At 41.2% G+C, this 15,349-nt stretch overlaps 1 protein-coding gene and 1 long non-coding RNA gene across 2 annotated transcripts; both read right to left on the reverse strand.

Annotated features, from left to right (window-relative positions):
- Nucleotides 1–1,989: 1,989 nt before the first annotated feature.
- On the reverse strand, nt 1,990–5,164 carry LOC113463598 (uncharacterized). Its single transcript, XR_016395991.1, has 3 exons — nt 3,877–5,164; nt 2,439–2,594; nt 1,990–2,343 (listed from the first exon to the last, which is right to left on the reverse strand). It is a non-coding gene; the product is annotated as an uncharacterized LOC113463598 (long non-coding RNA).
- A 6,607-nt stretch (nt 5,165–11,771) lies between these two features.
- On the reverse strand, nt 11,772–14,566 carry LOC120106705 (putative trehalose-phosphate phosphatase 6). The gene is made up of 11 exons (XM_039119734.3): nt 14,130–14,566; nt 13,850–13,990; nt 13,643–13,714; nt 13,447–13,545; nt 13,284–13,337; nt 13,076–13,177; nt 12,878–12,955; nt 12,707–12,776; nt 12,527–12,597; nt 12,328–12,420; nt 11,772–12,158 (listed from the first exon to the last, which is right to left on the reverse strand). Exons 1-11 carry the CDS (start codon nt 14,379–14,381, stop codon nt 12,078–12,080), a joined length of 1,113 nt encoding a protein of 370 aa, XP_038975662.1. The 5' UTR covers nt 14,382–14,566; the 3' UTR covers nt 11,772–12,077.
- Between the last annotated feature and the right edge of the window lie 783 nt (nt 14,567–15,349).

Raw genomic sequence — 15,349 nt, forward strand, 5'->3', positions numbered from 1 at the left:
AAAAAATGGTTGGTTTGAAACTAAGATGCATAAGTGCGAAAAAAAGCTCATTGTAGTAGGACTTTATGTTTTTCCCTAACAGGTATATAGCATTGGGCTTCCAAATGCAGGTGTACTTTTGGGTTGCACAGTTCATTTGCTGAGTATGTTTGGCATTGAATTTGGATGGAAGTTGAGAGTTATTCTTATACAAATATTTTTGGATCTTGCCAAGGCCATCTTGTACGAGTAGGAGATGTTGGATTTGGATCTGGTTGGGCCACCCATGATGGGCTAGCCCAACCCAAATTACCCAAGATTCAACATGAGAGGAAGTGGTTATGAAAAGGTAAGAAACTATCGAATAGTTTCTCCTTCCGTCTCCCTCCCACGTCTAAGGTTTTCCTAATTCCATTTATGTCTAAAACTCTCTCCCAGCAATGCTAAGTACTTCAAAAGAAGGAAACATGAAGAGAAAACTCTCTTTCATCTTATTTTTGCACATAAAGCATTTACACTGTAGATTTTGTATACTTTTAATTTGTGACTCGAAACTTGGCCTAGAGTGAGTTCCAGGAGTGAAAGAATACGTGGTTCAACCCTGCAAGATCCTACGAGTTTCATACTTTGCATACTTTCGAGGTAACTCTTAAAATTCAGAATTTTATTCTGCATTCCTTTATCAAGAACAATAGAAACATCTGCGATGACTGATTTTAATTCACGACCATGTAATGCATGATTAGGTTGAAAAACACTTGAGTATAAGAGAGCAAGTTCCTTGAAGGGAAAATACATCTGCCCATGCGTTTGCTTTCCCTGACGGCCCAATCTGCCATCCCAAGCTTTTGGTATCAGATAAAGCTACTGCAGACGGAGGTTGCAATCAAACAAAGTGAACACAGCTAATGTTGGCAAACTTTAGATTGAATAGGTGCTGTGATATATTCAAAAGTGATTATTCCAGAGTGAGGAATGCGAAATATACTCTTTTTTCAGATCAGTGATATCCAACTAACATCATCCTTTGCTCATTTCTGAGTCATGTTCCATTTCAGTTCTTCGAAGATCAAGTGCTGAATTGTACTGTAAAGGAACATGATATAAAAAAGGGAAAAAGTACACACAAAAACGTAATAGTAGTTATAAAGATAAAAGTTGCTTGTATGTTGACCTCTAAGGGTGGAAAGGGCTACCAGCCAGCAGATGGACCAGCTGGAAGGGACAAGATAAATGAATAGAATGAGTCAATAATTTTCATTAATGAACTTGATATTAGCAATATGTAAGTCAGTAATTGTGTCATGAGCTACATAATTCTGTTAAACCTTATTTGCCAGAATTAGGAGTGGGTGCGGGTGCAAGTTTGATGAACATGCGAGGAAGTGGATATTTTAGAAGAAGCGCTTAGGAAACAAGTGCAGGTTCGAGATTTTGAAACGATTTTGAATTAGGTGCACTACCTTAAATAGAAGATTCCAACTACTAAGTGCCTGACATCGCTACAGTTTTCATTATTAATTAATGGAAAAAATGAAGTGGTTCATCAAGACAGTATGCATAAATTTCACCAATACAAGTGAAATACAATCCTCAACTTAGGAATCTTATTTTGGAAAGATTGTTCAAATAAAGGGGCTCTGACTTGTGTGTCCAGCTCAAAAGAAGGAAGCAAACAAAGATTGACTTGCAAAAATCTGCTCTTCCAGTACTACCTTAAGTTAGTTCACTTGCACATAAGACTGGTATTTTGAAATTAATTTACAGGTTTGGTTTCACAACAAACTATACTATAAGACTGGTATATAGTTCACTGGCACATAAGACTAGTATTTTGCAAACTATACTGTAAACTTCAATGCTGCAGGCTGCTAATACCGTAATCAATAGAATACTTCCACACAATCCCCAGATTTTTAAATTGCTCTATATTACATGATGAATATCATTTTCAGAAACTAGTGCATGCAGTAAAAAGCAGAGAAAAAATATTATTTGTGGGAAATAGTCTTGGTGTAGCTCAGATTTCATTCATAGGGACAAAAACACAAGAAGGACAAGCATATAATTGCAATGTTTCCACATTGTGGATGTGGTCACATATCACTTGATGGCCCTGCTGCTTCGATGGAAAGCGGAAACACTGTAATGAGTATTAAGTTGATGTCACTGAAGCCACCTCACCCATGTAATCACTGCAAAACGCAGTTGTTTAGCTCATCAAGTATCGAGAAAAGTTTCAGTCCTTCCATTTCCATGTTTCACATAATTCGTTTAGTCTATTTCCTGCTGAACTTGCATGTGGAACCACACAATTAAGTCTTTCGAGATTCGTTGCGTGGCAGCCCAGTAACATCATACCAACTGCATCATTTCAATAACTCAACCCTATGAGTTTGCTGTATGTAGTGAAAAGCAGAGCAAAAAATATTTGTTGTTGGCAAATAGTCTCACTATACCTCACATTTCATTCATAGTATATACATGTAAGACAAAGCAAGAAGTGTTGGTGGAGGCTATTATTTTGTAGTCCAACCCAGAAAACTTGCAATAAGAGCCTTTGGCACCTTGATGAGGTCATGACAGGAAGTAGAGCAGAAATTAGCAGCCACAATCTGGCACAGTTGGAATATACCACACCCTTAAGTTTAGCATCATGCTCAAAGTATACACTAACGGATGACGACATTAGCACCGAACTAGATTAAGTTCTCTGTAAGCGTTTGACACATCAAAAACTTAATATATTTATTCATTATAAAATCCTTGGTTGTTCCTTTAAGTTTATTGCTGCCATTGTAATTTTCTCAAATTATCAAAAAGTTCGATGAATGTTTCCAGCCAATTAGCTGCAATTCATGTCTGGAATATGGGACAAGAAGGGGCCTAAAGTTCATCCTTCAGCTGTGCTATTCAGGCATATGAAGAGTCCTTTTATTTTGGATTCCTTAAATGGGAGCAAGCCTGGCCAAATGTCCATGCTGCTCTCTCACCACAAGGCCTACTGCACTACATGAAAATTCACATAATAAATCAACTCCAGAAGCTAAGAGCACTCAATAAGCAAGGGCAAATTGCCTCATGGGCACAAAGGGATATTTTTAGCATAAGGAAAAACTGCAGTCATTGCATTCAAGAAACAGATCGACCTTGTTGTCGGTCATTGGAAACAAGCACTTGAAAGTTTGGCTCAATAAGAAGAAACACTTGATGCTCTTAGGCTCAAGTAAATCCAGTCTTCCATTGCTTAAAGCATTGTCATTTATCAAGAGCTGTTCAAAGCAAGGTTAAAACACTACTTGTTGAAAAAATTATGTCTGGTTTGACAATTGTTTTAAGACAAATACCGATCCTTAAACTTCAGGGACTTGATATTACCAAAGCATGCAACCGAACTATTTATCAGCACATTGATCAAAGAGTCTACTGTATTTCTTTTGAGGGAAAAAAATTGTTAATTGTGCTTAATTGACTGTTTCATGAGTTCACCCAGGAAAATTTTAGGAGTAGGAGTATTCCCTTCTTTCAGCTGATATTGAACAATGGGAAACCATGGTTTTGCCATGTCTCGGAACCTATCGCATCCCCTTTTAATGCAACCATGTCTATATGTCTCACTTTCTGTTGCACTCGAGAATCCATTGGCTGTGCGGCCGTGGTTCTTCTATGCCTCGGAACCTATCACATCCCACTTTCACGGTCTTGATGCCGCAACAGCTACTGGATTCTCATCTCCAACATAAGTGAGACATCATAGATATGGTTGCATCGGAATGGATTCAATGTTCTCCGGTTCCAGCTTTTAAGTTCTCAATTCTCAACTTCTATAACATCAGTAAAAATCAAGCATAACTATAGCTTGACGGCCAAGGTGTTCCAAAATCCGGTCTCGTTCACCTTTTTAAGCCAATATGGAGGAGGAGAGCACCATCGTTCTCATCACTGCCCCATCGGCATGTGGCCTTTATTCAGGTCCCATGGCAGCGCCCAGGGTACATGTAGGCCCATGTGACAGGAATATGGAAGGAGAGTTAAGATGAGGCCATTAACCACCACTGCACAAAAGCTCAACCCAATCAATGCTGCCCTCCCGGCTCCAGCCCTCGGCCGATCCCTTTGCGCGGGGGACCCCGGTCCTGTAGCCACACAAATGAAGGAATTTTATCTGCCGAGCAGCATCCACCCAACGCGTGGACGCGAGGACCATGCGAGACGCATGGATGCTGACAAGCCAAGTGTCCACTCTCTGCCATAATTATATGGTTGTCGTTGCAGTTCATCCACCCTATACATCTTTTGAATTCAGTTCAGAAATGGCATGTGGGTGATTGTAGACTTGAAGGGAGACAAGCATGAATGATGAAGGCAGGCTTGTTTTGTGCTGGATTCTATTGCAACCGCATCTAAATCGCCTCGAAGGCACCTTCCTTGTTAGATTTCTCCTTGGGTTGCGTATTTATATAAGTATGGAAATCTGTGATGCTTTTCTGTTGGCCATGCACTTGATATCTTCCTGCTTGCTTTCTTTTCCGTCGATATGATCGAGACTTTGATGGACTGATGATTAGTAGAGGTTCTAGATGGGTGGTTGCCCTGGAAGAACCTCTTCCCCTCCAATAATGGGGCCTTCCATGGCTTAACTTATTTGAGCTTAGGCACCAATGATGAGTTGAATGGAGTGGACACCATCTTTCCATGTCAAAAGGGTCTGGAGGCATGTCAGTGTCCCCATTCAGAGATCAGGTGCGCTCAAAGGCGTCAGGGCTGAAGTGGAAGCCAACTCCTCCCCAACCATGGATTCCTTTACACCTGGTGGGTGCCTCCTCTTTCGTGACCTACATATAAAAGGATATCCCGAGATTCCATAATATTAAAAAAAACAAAAAGAAAAAGAAGCAGCAATATATAATACTGAGATTCCACTCTTTTTAGCTGTGGCTGACCGAGATCCAAGGTGGCCAATGGTTGAGGTATGATCCTATGTTTAAAAAGAAACGGTGGTCATTTACTTATCCCTCGTTAGGGATAATAATTCAAGCTTAACAGGTCCTCTTAGTGGCCAGTTATCACGTTCGCGTGCCCATTGGAGTTTGCCTATGTCCCTTGCTTCAAGACCAATGTCTTCCTCCCAAAGCTTTTGGTGTAAAATATCCCATATAATAATGTTTTCTCCTGCACCCTGTAATGCTTGCAGTCCATATTCTATACGAGAGGATCTTTTGCAGGAGATTGGAGTTGGAGATCTCAAGGACAGTCTCAATAATATGAGACCAGCTCTCAGTAGTGATCTATGTCATCTTGGTCCGAGCACAGGATGACTAGGGTTTGTGCGGAAGAGAGGGAGCAAATGAGACATTAATTTTAATCAGTAGTTGAAATGTGCATTGTCGACACATAAAAGTTTTAATGTATTACTACTGTTGCAGAGACTTCTAGCTATGGATGGACTAGGATAGGGATGGGACTTGATCATATTCCTGCTACCTATAGCTAGGTGGTGCTAATTCCTTTTCTTTCAGCATTGAGATTTGAAAGCAAATAATAACAAGAATCTTGGCATAAGAATGTAGCCATCATGATGAGGAGAGCATGCATGAAACTGTCATATTATGTGACGTCGAAGAATAAATCCTTTAAAACATAGCATTATTGGCAACAATGACAGCATACAATGAACTTGGACTAGGCTCTTCTCCACCACGACTGAAGAGATTCGCTTATTCCTTAATTGGTTAGACGAACATTCAATCATTTGTGGCACCCCAACTCTTTTGAACTACAATGAAGGCGTCTGAAATCAACCAAGATAAGCTAGTTAGCTGCTAGTTGGGCACCAAAGATTGGCATGGATAAAAGGCATAGGACCTCCCTGGCACTGCCACCATTCGGGCCCAACCTATCTGGTGGCTTTACCTCAGTCCTGTTATGATTGGTTTATGGGGAGGGTGTTGTGGTGGGTAGAGATGAATGCAGACTTGATAGAGATGATAAGGTGTTGAAATCAGAAAATGGCTTTCTAGTATTGGGAGTAGCATCTATTTGTTAAAGGTTGAAGATGGTCATGCTTATCAATTCAAATTCATAAGGGAGAACAACTAAATCCATTTGTCTGGCTTCATATAAATGTATGATTACAGGGTTGCAATAAACAGCTAAGCTTAATGAGATGATTGAATTAAAATCTAGAAAGCCTTAATTCAGGAGAGGGCGCCTTTCTGATAATGGTGTATGCTGATGAGGAGAACACAAGCACACTGTTGATTGATGGAAAGGATCATCTGCATGATTGAGGCCCAAATCATTTTTTTGAGTAACTGATGCTGATTTTTTAACAACATAGAGGTGAAAGAAAGGGAAATTAAATGACCACTTGAAAAGTTATAGCTATTGTAAATAATGACTCCCAACCTCTGCACCTACCATCCATGGGTTTTGCTATTATGCTCCCAAGTTCCTCTCAAGGTAGATAATCTTTATCATGAATTCAAAAGTGGGCCGTCTTAAATGGATGACTGAATAACTAGCCATACAAGTCACCATAGTTGGGTTTTTTTGTTATTAAATCAAAATCTATGGCTCTTTAGTTGGCTCCTACTTCTTTCATTCTTTTCTCCTCCTTCTATTCTTCTTCCTCCTCACGTTACACTTGGACTGCAAGACTCCTCCACGACAAGGAGGAGCTCACCAAGGTCCATTGTTTGCAGCTAGACCTAGGCAGAGGTGTAGGCGAAGACGACGGCTAGGGTTGCTGCTCCTCTTATCCACCACCCCCTTGTACCTCTTCGCCTGCTCTTTCAAACCCAACCGAACAATGATGGCAGTAGCAATGGAGCCTAGGAAGCTGATCTTCATAGCGGCCAAGCTGAGTAGCATGAGCAGGCGAGGCAGAGTTGTTAGCAACTAGTAAAATCATGTGATCCTATAAATCATAATGAATACATACATCGCATGGGTTAATAAGAAAAACATATACCTGTGTTGACCTCTTCTCTTCTATCGAGATGAAGAGTGACAAGTCTTATAGCTAAATTATGGTAGATGTGCGGCACACCATTGGTGTTAGATTAGTTAGAAATAGGATGATAAAAAGATGATGATGAAAGTAGCACGGGTCCAGCTATTTTGACCTTCAAGAATTTTTGTTATCATAGCACCGTTCGTTTAAAAAATGAATGATAGCTAGGGCTGCAATTAAATTACTCTACTACTACTTCTACTAATAAATCAGAATCCTATTGGAAAACTAAAAGCAAGTAATTAAAGATAAAGATAAAAATAAAAATAAACTACATAATTGATAAGTGAAAAGGTCCTATTTCGAATTAGTCACTTATCCATACTAAAAGACAAACAGTACAGAAACTGCCTACTCAGATGATAATAACTGATATCTGGCCTCCACTTTTCTTGATGGTTCTGATAATCAGTGCTAACTATCCTCCACTACTCACGTTGTCATAACAACCAGATCCATATCATTCATTAGACCGATAACCAAGCTCGATCAGCGCTGCGACTAGTCTTCATTTGACTTACCCTATAATAATTCACCCTGGCTATCTTTCTTTATTCATCCTACATCATTATATCTTTCAGTCGATTTGGTCAGCTTCTCTATGATGTTTGTCTCTCTGGCCTTAGTTGACATCGGGATCTTCAATTGAAGCCTTATTACACCTATTATGTTTTAACCTTATGATGTGGCTGAATGAGTATGTGTCTCCCAAGTGCTATCCTGAGTAAGGATGTAGTGTAAACAACCTGATAGGGGACATTGAGGTTGTTAAAGCACATGAAGCTTTGAAAATTACTATCCACAGACACTTCGGTTCACATGCCTATCTAAAGCTTTGTCGAGCTCTAAGTCTCCAACAACCATAGACTAAGGGAATGCACTGCAAAAAAGAATTCTCTTGCAAGCTTTCTCTCTTTAAATTCTTTAAATTCTCTTGCAAGATTTCCATGCTTGGCATCGTAGGATCCCAGTTGGAAATTGATACGCCTCTAAACCAACTATAGCTCACCAGAAGATCCAACCAATTAAAATACACCATGGTGCCAACACGTGGTGGATCGGGAGCGGCCACTGGGCAATCCCAATGCCATACTACTGAGCTTGCATATCAGGAGCTCCCCACAATTGCCCGCATCCTAACTAAGAGACCCAGTAATCATCAAAATTCCACCGATGTGACAGGCAGGACGCATCTGCGTAAGAAGCATTCACGCCCGATATATAGGCCATACTCAAGCTAGACACTTTTGGTCGATCCATATGCCCTAATTCTTGGTGGTAGGTAGGCTCCTCCACCAGACATACATAAAAAGAGGGACAGAGGAGGTAAGCAAGAGCAACGCCCTAATAGACTGAAAGACAACCTCCTCGTGTTCTTTGATTACCACACTGACTTAGGTATCGAAGGGTCCTCCATCAAATACGTTCTAGCTAGAAGACTTCTTTGCGCTGTGCTGTTTCAAATTGAAGTGCTGCCATCCAACGAGGATCTCGACTGCAACAACCGAGCGCCGCTCACCTTCTCTAATTTCGACCAGGGTAGCCGACCAGCAAGCACTCTAGCATCATCGTGCTTCTCGCCGCGATGCCTAGGGCCAGTCAGTTCTTATCAACAATGAAAATCAAGAGAGAAGTAGAAGCAAGTGGGACCGTTATTATCCATGTTGCTTCCAAGGAGTTTTGGTTGGACTCTAATACTAAAGAGTAACTAGGGCTAGCTAGTAGGGCTACCTATAATCTTCTAGATGTGTGCACCCCTTGTGGAGTGGGCAATCTAGTTGGCGCATGATAGAAGGGCAATGAACTATAAATTCTTTGGTTGGCTGCCTCCCATTTGGATCCTATCTAAGTGAACATAGGATTAGCCTAGATCCATTTTTGCTTGACCTGACCTAGCCCAATCCCTGTATCTGGACTATTTCTCTAACCCAATCCCCTCTCTAATTAAATCAGGATCTTTCTTGATCTAATCTGGGGGAGAATAATTGATTGGAATCTTATTCCAAATGACCTAAAGAGAGATGGCACATGGTATATTGAGATATATCAACTCAATTTTTCACTCACAACGACCCGTTCCTTCCAATCTACTTAAGCACATGTTTCCAACGTGATTTAGCATAAGGATATAGAACTCAAAACGTATTACTAAAACTATTAATGAAAAGGATGAAATTAGTTAGTCTCCCTATTCTTACACAAGTTACATCCTATAATTCAGTCTTTTATCATTCTAATATCCTTGTAAGATAATTAAATATAGCATTGTGAGACCCTTAGTCACATTATCGTATAGCCCTTTAGAAGATCATGTCAAACATCATTTTATGAAAATTGTTCATGTGAAACCATTTTGAAAATAATTAATTATTAGCTCTAATAACTTTATGAAAATAATTATTTCTAAAATTTTTAAGTTGCTAGCTGGCCAGATCTCAGATATTTAACCACATCTTTGTTTTAATATGGATATTATAGAATTATGATAGCTTCTATATCGGACAACTAGATCCTCACTCGCTTCTGGACTTAGTAGATCACTTTGCTCTCCATCAAGGATATAGTCCAAAATATCATTGTTGATCCACGAGTTTGGTCATAAATTTACTAATCTTTAAAATATAGCAAACTGTTCTATCCTTCAGGTCAAGGGACTCCTTGCATTCTTGTGCACTTGATCTAATCTCTACTTTTGATGGTGCTTTGTAAGGTAGATTATCAGTATTGATTGTTCAGTGTGATGGCACACCCGAATGTCCATACAAGATATTACCTCAGTGAAAAAGAATCTCCTGTGCACTTGATCTAAACCTCTACTTTTGATGGTGCTTTTTAAGGTAGATTATCAGTATTGATTATTCAGTGTGATGGCACACCCGAATGTCCATACAAGGTATCATCTCAGTGAAAAAAAATCTCTATGAGGCCGCTATCCATCTCAGTAGCCTTATATGTGTAATACCCAACCTCATCCATAGTATGAATGTATCAATCATTTTGTGGAAAACAGCCCATCCACTTGGAAAAACCTCTGAAATATTTCTAAACTCTTTTTTAACTCTTAGTCTGATGTGTGATACATATACTATACTATATATAACTATGATTTAAGAGAATATATCTATAATATCTCAACAATTTTTTATATTTAACTTACAAAAAGCTTAGGGCGCATGTCCCACTTTCAATATGACCAAGCAAAGGCCTCTGGTGGGAGGAGGCACTAGAGCCCCTCAATGCCGATATCTACATGCTCAAGAGTGAGCGAGCGTATTGCTTTTACCGACATGATACAATCTTTTGCTGGCATGATGCGGTGAGCCAAGTGCTATACAAAGATAAATCAAATTTGCTTTGTTGTTGCAGATGTTGTTGATGGCATGGATAGGCTGGTAGGAAAGCAAGCACGAGATAGGGCATGGGGAGGTTTGGCAATGACAATGGAGCACTTTATAAGAAAACAAAATGCACAGGTGTTTGCAATCAATGAATTTTTATTTCTCATTTGGATTCATCCGTCAAGATCAGGTAGGGGTTGTATCTTTCCAATGAAAGAATGATTCATCTTCCTTCACACGAATCCATCATTAGATCACCTGCTATATAGATCTCAAAACGCTCCAAACTTTGTCATTCATCCATCTACACATCTGATGGGTGATCCGATGGTGGATTCATGTAAAGGATGGCTAATCCTTCTTTCACACGAAAAATACGACACCAATCTATTAGGACCATTCTCAAAACCAACTAATAAATAATGAAAAAACATGATAGCAAACTCCACCAAGAATATATTGGATGATTATTTGAACTCCTCATTAATAGTGACACCCTACCACATGGTAGTTTTCCAACCATTAGACCTAATGTCGAAAACTGTCATTCTTTAGGGATGCAGGACCATAACAAGTCCAAGAACAATCTATAGTGGAATTATGGCTTCATCCATTGCTGCGTAAAGGGTTGGTTTACATGAAACAGGGTGTCATGAGCCAAATTGAATGGTCAGAGGAGGAAAGAGTTCACATTTTTAAGAAAGCAACAATCCGTTGGCCTGCTCTAAACCATTGGCCGCCAAAGATAAGCAATAAAGTCCAAGATTTAAGAAAGTAGCTATCTATGGCCTGCTTGTTTAGCTGAATAATTTATATATTGCATGCATGAAGCCATTTACTCTTAATGTTGTCTCAACTCGAAACCATGTTCGACAAGTCAACAAAGCGGATCCATTCAACACCTAAAAACAGCCGTTAAACCACCATATCAATCGAAGTATACACTTCATTTTCTGGTAGATTTAAATATAGAGGATTAAACAAGAATAAGCATGCATTAATTTGATCCCTGGACCACTAACAGGTGTTTCTGAGTTTGCTCCCAACATGGAATACAAAGATTAGTATTGGTATATTAATTAGATATATGGCGGCCATAAAATATTCTCTGCTTCCAGAGGCCAGAAAGTACATCTAACTAAACAATTAACATAATCTTGGTGATAACATGCATCCGCATGGGATTAGTGATAGCGTGCATTTAAATATAAAGCTCGATGCACTTATGTCTCACTCAGCGGATACGTTCGATTAAAGAAACGACAGAGAGATTATGTTTGATTACAGTAGAGTAAATCAAATGAGCGCTGCTAAACCAACTTGGTGTGTTCTCCGAAGAATCATATCATTTGTAATCGTACGGGCTTCTTGAGTTTCATAAATATAATAGGGATTCCCCTGCCACAGTCTTTTTCATTTAAAACTGAGACTTAAGATCATCCAAAACCCAAATCTTATAGAAAGAAAACAATCGCTATTTCTTCTTTTCCTATTGCACATAGAGGTAATTACAAGATTGCATCAGCCTCTTGTGTAGGGGCGAGAAAGCTAGCTAGTTTTGCAATGCTTCCAAGCCCATTTAAAGACCCAAAAAAAGAGGGGAAAGAAATAAAGTAGGCTAAAGTACAAAACGTAACGTTATATTTAGGGGGGTTTTTGCTCCTCCTAAACATGGGAATACATAGCTCCCCATTCCATCGAATCCCACACGTCCAAGCTTTCACAGGGGTGGTGGGGCGCCCTTCTCATATTCCTATTGACACCCTCGGCCGAGCTTTCAAAGAAAGGCGCTTCCACTCCACTAGGCGAAGTAAAAAGTCCATAACCTATAGAAGCATTGAAGGAATCAACATCAGCAACCTGACGCTCTGAATACCAAACACAAATGAGAATATTATACGCGTTCCCATCAAGTGGTCCTGGAGGTGAAGTGGACCCTCATAATATCCCAAAGCATTTGAAAGTAAACGGGGAACAGTTCTCATCAGCACTTACCTCAGAGGGCTCTCGGAGAGAGTAGGAGGCATTTGTCTCCTTTGGGAACTTGGAAACAAGGATACCAAAACCTTGTCCCCTATCACGCAAGACCTAATACACAAGTGCAAAACATGCTGTTAGTAACACTAGCTAATGAACTTAAAAAAAACAAACTCCAGGGCCTTCCCATTTCAACGAAGAACTAGATTAGATATACCTTGAAAGCATCTTCATCGGTGCGATCATCTCCGATGTACACCGGCAACACGTCGTTGCAGTCGGCAAATCCTTGAGAGAAACAAGAGATGGCAAAATTGATGAGTTCTGCTTGATATTCAATGAAGCCAAAGTAATGAAAAGGACGCGATGTAATGTGTGTTCGGAGAGTCCAGCTTACCAAGAGACTCCAACAAGAACTCCAGGGCCTTCCCTTTGTCCCATTTAATAGTTGGTCTAATCTCCAGGACCTAATTATGGTCACGAAGCCAGAGAATCCAAGTCACTTTCATATTATATAAACTCCAATAAGAGAGTATACCCTACAAAGAAATGGTGGCCAAGGTCCCACCTTTCTGCCTTGGGTGAGCCGCAACTTGGGGTATTCCTTGAGCACTGACTTCACCTGCTCAGCCAATACGCTCCAACTCTGCGAATAGTTAATTAAAAGGGATTGTGGATTCATTAATTCAACAAGATATGTTTTTTATTTTGCCAAATATGGAAAAAGAATAGGAAGTGGGGGCTCGGATATTTAATGGCTTCTAACCTTTTCATCTACACATCTGTAGTGGACGGACACACAGAACTTGTTGTTCTCCACCTTGGCACCAGGGGTGGATTTGGTTTTCTCGAACAGGACATTATAAACCTAAAAGAGATAATAATACATAAAGATCCTTTCATCCAAAGATACTATTCCGGACTGCCGCTATTCCGGGCTAGGCTTGCTGAGACCAAAAAGAAGAGGAACCAACCTCAGTTATCATGGGGAGGAAGTCACTAGCTGGTTGAAAGAGAACTGACTTGGCCTGAACCACACAAGTGATAGAGAAATAGATAAGATTATGAGAAAAACTCTGAGAAAGGGATGTAATGGACTTGGTATTTCTGAGTTTGTGAAGGAAGTGGAGTGCCAACCTTAGCTTTCCTGTATCTGGGTCCTCTGGCCGGGCCTTTGATGTCCATGCCATGGCTACCAGCGTAGTATAACTCTGCCAGCTTCACGAACTTATACACCTAAGAACCAAGCAAATCACGAAGGAAGCAAGTTAGAAAACGAGGAAGATAGAAGAAAAGGCCCAGTCTTTGGATGGTGGGTGGAATGGGAATGTACCTTGTCTCGGCACCGCCCACTGACGATCGCCGTGGGGAAGTACCGAGCGAGATTCCTCACCGCATCTCTCATCTGATTCCCACAAGCAAACAACAATCAAAATCCCATCTTTAACAATAGAATGGAATCGATTGACGGATCGGACCACAGAAACAGAGGAAAACAGGGCGTGGGGGGGGGGGGGGGGGGGGGGGGGGCGCAACTCACCGCTTCGGACATGAAAGCCGAGTCGGGGTCGTCGACGATGGGAGAGAGCGTTCCATCGTAGTCCAAGAACATCACAATCTGCTTCTCTCTAGAGGCGCTGATGATCTGTTCAAATTTGCTCAGAGCCGAAGGGTGCCGCATCTGAACACCAAAAAAAAAAAAACAAAAGAAAAATCGACAACGATTAGAACCTATCAAGATCGAATCTTTGATCAAAAGACAGCGAAACAAGCTGAAAGAAACAGAGAAAACAGGCTGGAATAGGGAGAAGAGAACTCACAATCCAGGTGGCATGTTCTTCCTGTGCGCCGACGGACGGGGCGGCGGCGAGGGCGGCGGCGGCCTTGGCGTGGGTGGGGGAGGAGGCCTTCATGGACTCAACCCAGGCATTGATCTTCAGAGCAAACCCGCCGGCGACGCCGGCGCCGAAGCCGCTTCGCGGCGGCGGATAAGTGAAGAGCGGCGACGAGTTGGCCACGGCAGCCACCGAGATGGCCATGGCCTCCGGCACCACCACATTCTGCTTCGTCATGGCGAGCCCTCAAAGCTCGAGACTCTCCTCTAATGTCGAACGGAAGGGGAGGCGTAATCGGGAGAGAAAAAGAAGGAAAAGGCGCGATATTTCGCTGGATTTGGACGTCGAGAAGGGGGAGGTTTCGCCAAGCGGTTTTGGTTGGGTGGGGGGGGGTTTGTTTAGAGCGGTGCGGGGGAGTTGGCGGGGGAGAAGTGAAGCGGTCGAGGAGTGATTTATACTGGTTTGGAACCCAGAAGGAGACGAAGATTGTGGACTCGTGCGGGGGCCCACGGGAGAGGCCGCACCCACTTTGGCCACCGCATGGGCCCCACGGTGGTTTCTAGGCAATGTATGCACCCTATCCGCCGTCTTCTTCGTCGCTAGGACCACACGTGTTAACCACGTAAACACCCACGGATTCGTCGCAATTATTAAATTATTTTCGTCGTAATTATTCCCCCCCCCCCCCCCCCCCCCCCCCCCCCCAAAAAAAAAAAAAAAAAAAAAAACTAAATCACGCGATTCGGCTTGATACGGATTCCAGCTTTCTTCCCCCCTTCCCAACCAAATTATCCTATTTCCTAAAAGTTATTTATATTTTTACATAAGATATGAATATAAAATTGAATTAAAAAATTATTTATATTTTTATTTATTTTGTTCGATTTTTTTGAGGTTGTTTGAGCCGTGACGCCCCTGGTTAGCTTGGAAAACAGGCAGCTCCAACCAGCCCGGGAAACACAAAACCGCGGACTTTTTCTCAATACCTTGTTTCATATAACTAGGGTGCAACTATTTTTTATTGAAATAACTAAATGGTCCAGTTATTAAATCATGGCCGTCTCTATAGGTGAAACCTTTGATCACACAAGCCAAAACATATATTGAATGATAAAGGTGGGATCCATCTTGTTAAATCAACAGACTGGATTCACCTGTTTTCCAGCCTGGATTCACCTTGTGATTCGTGTTAAAGGGTTCTCTTT

The sequence above is a fragment of the Phoenix dactylifera genome, chromosome 7, assembly GCF_051530095.1.
Source record: "Phoenix dactylifera cultivar Ajwa chromosome 7, Ajwa_hap1_PhDact_Kaust_v1.1, whole genome shotgun sequence".
In the NCBI taxonomy this organism is placed as follows: Eukaryota; Viridiplantae; Streptophyta; class Magnoliopsida; order Arecales; family Arecaceae; genus Phoenix; species Phoenix dactylifera.

Coding starts and splice junctions, on each gene's coding strand:
- LOC120106705 (XM_039119734.3), bottom strand. CDS start 14,381: ATGACGAAGCAGAATGTGGTGGTGCCGGAGGCCATGGCCATCTCGGTG. Junction 13,338..13,446: donor CCAGATACAGGAAAGCTAAG/GTTGGCACTCCA, acceptor TGTGTGGTTCAG/GCCAAGTCAGTTCTCTTTCA. Junction 12,598..12,706: donor GTTCTTGTTGGAGTCTCTTG/GTAAGCTGGACT, acceptor GTTTCTCTCAAG/GATTTGCCGACTGCAACGAC.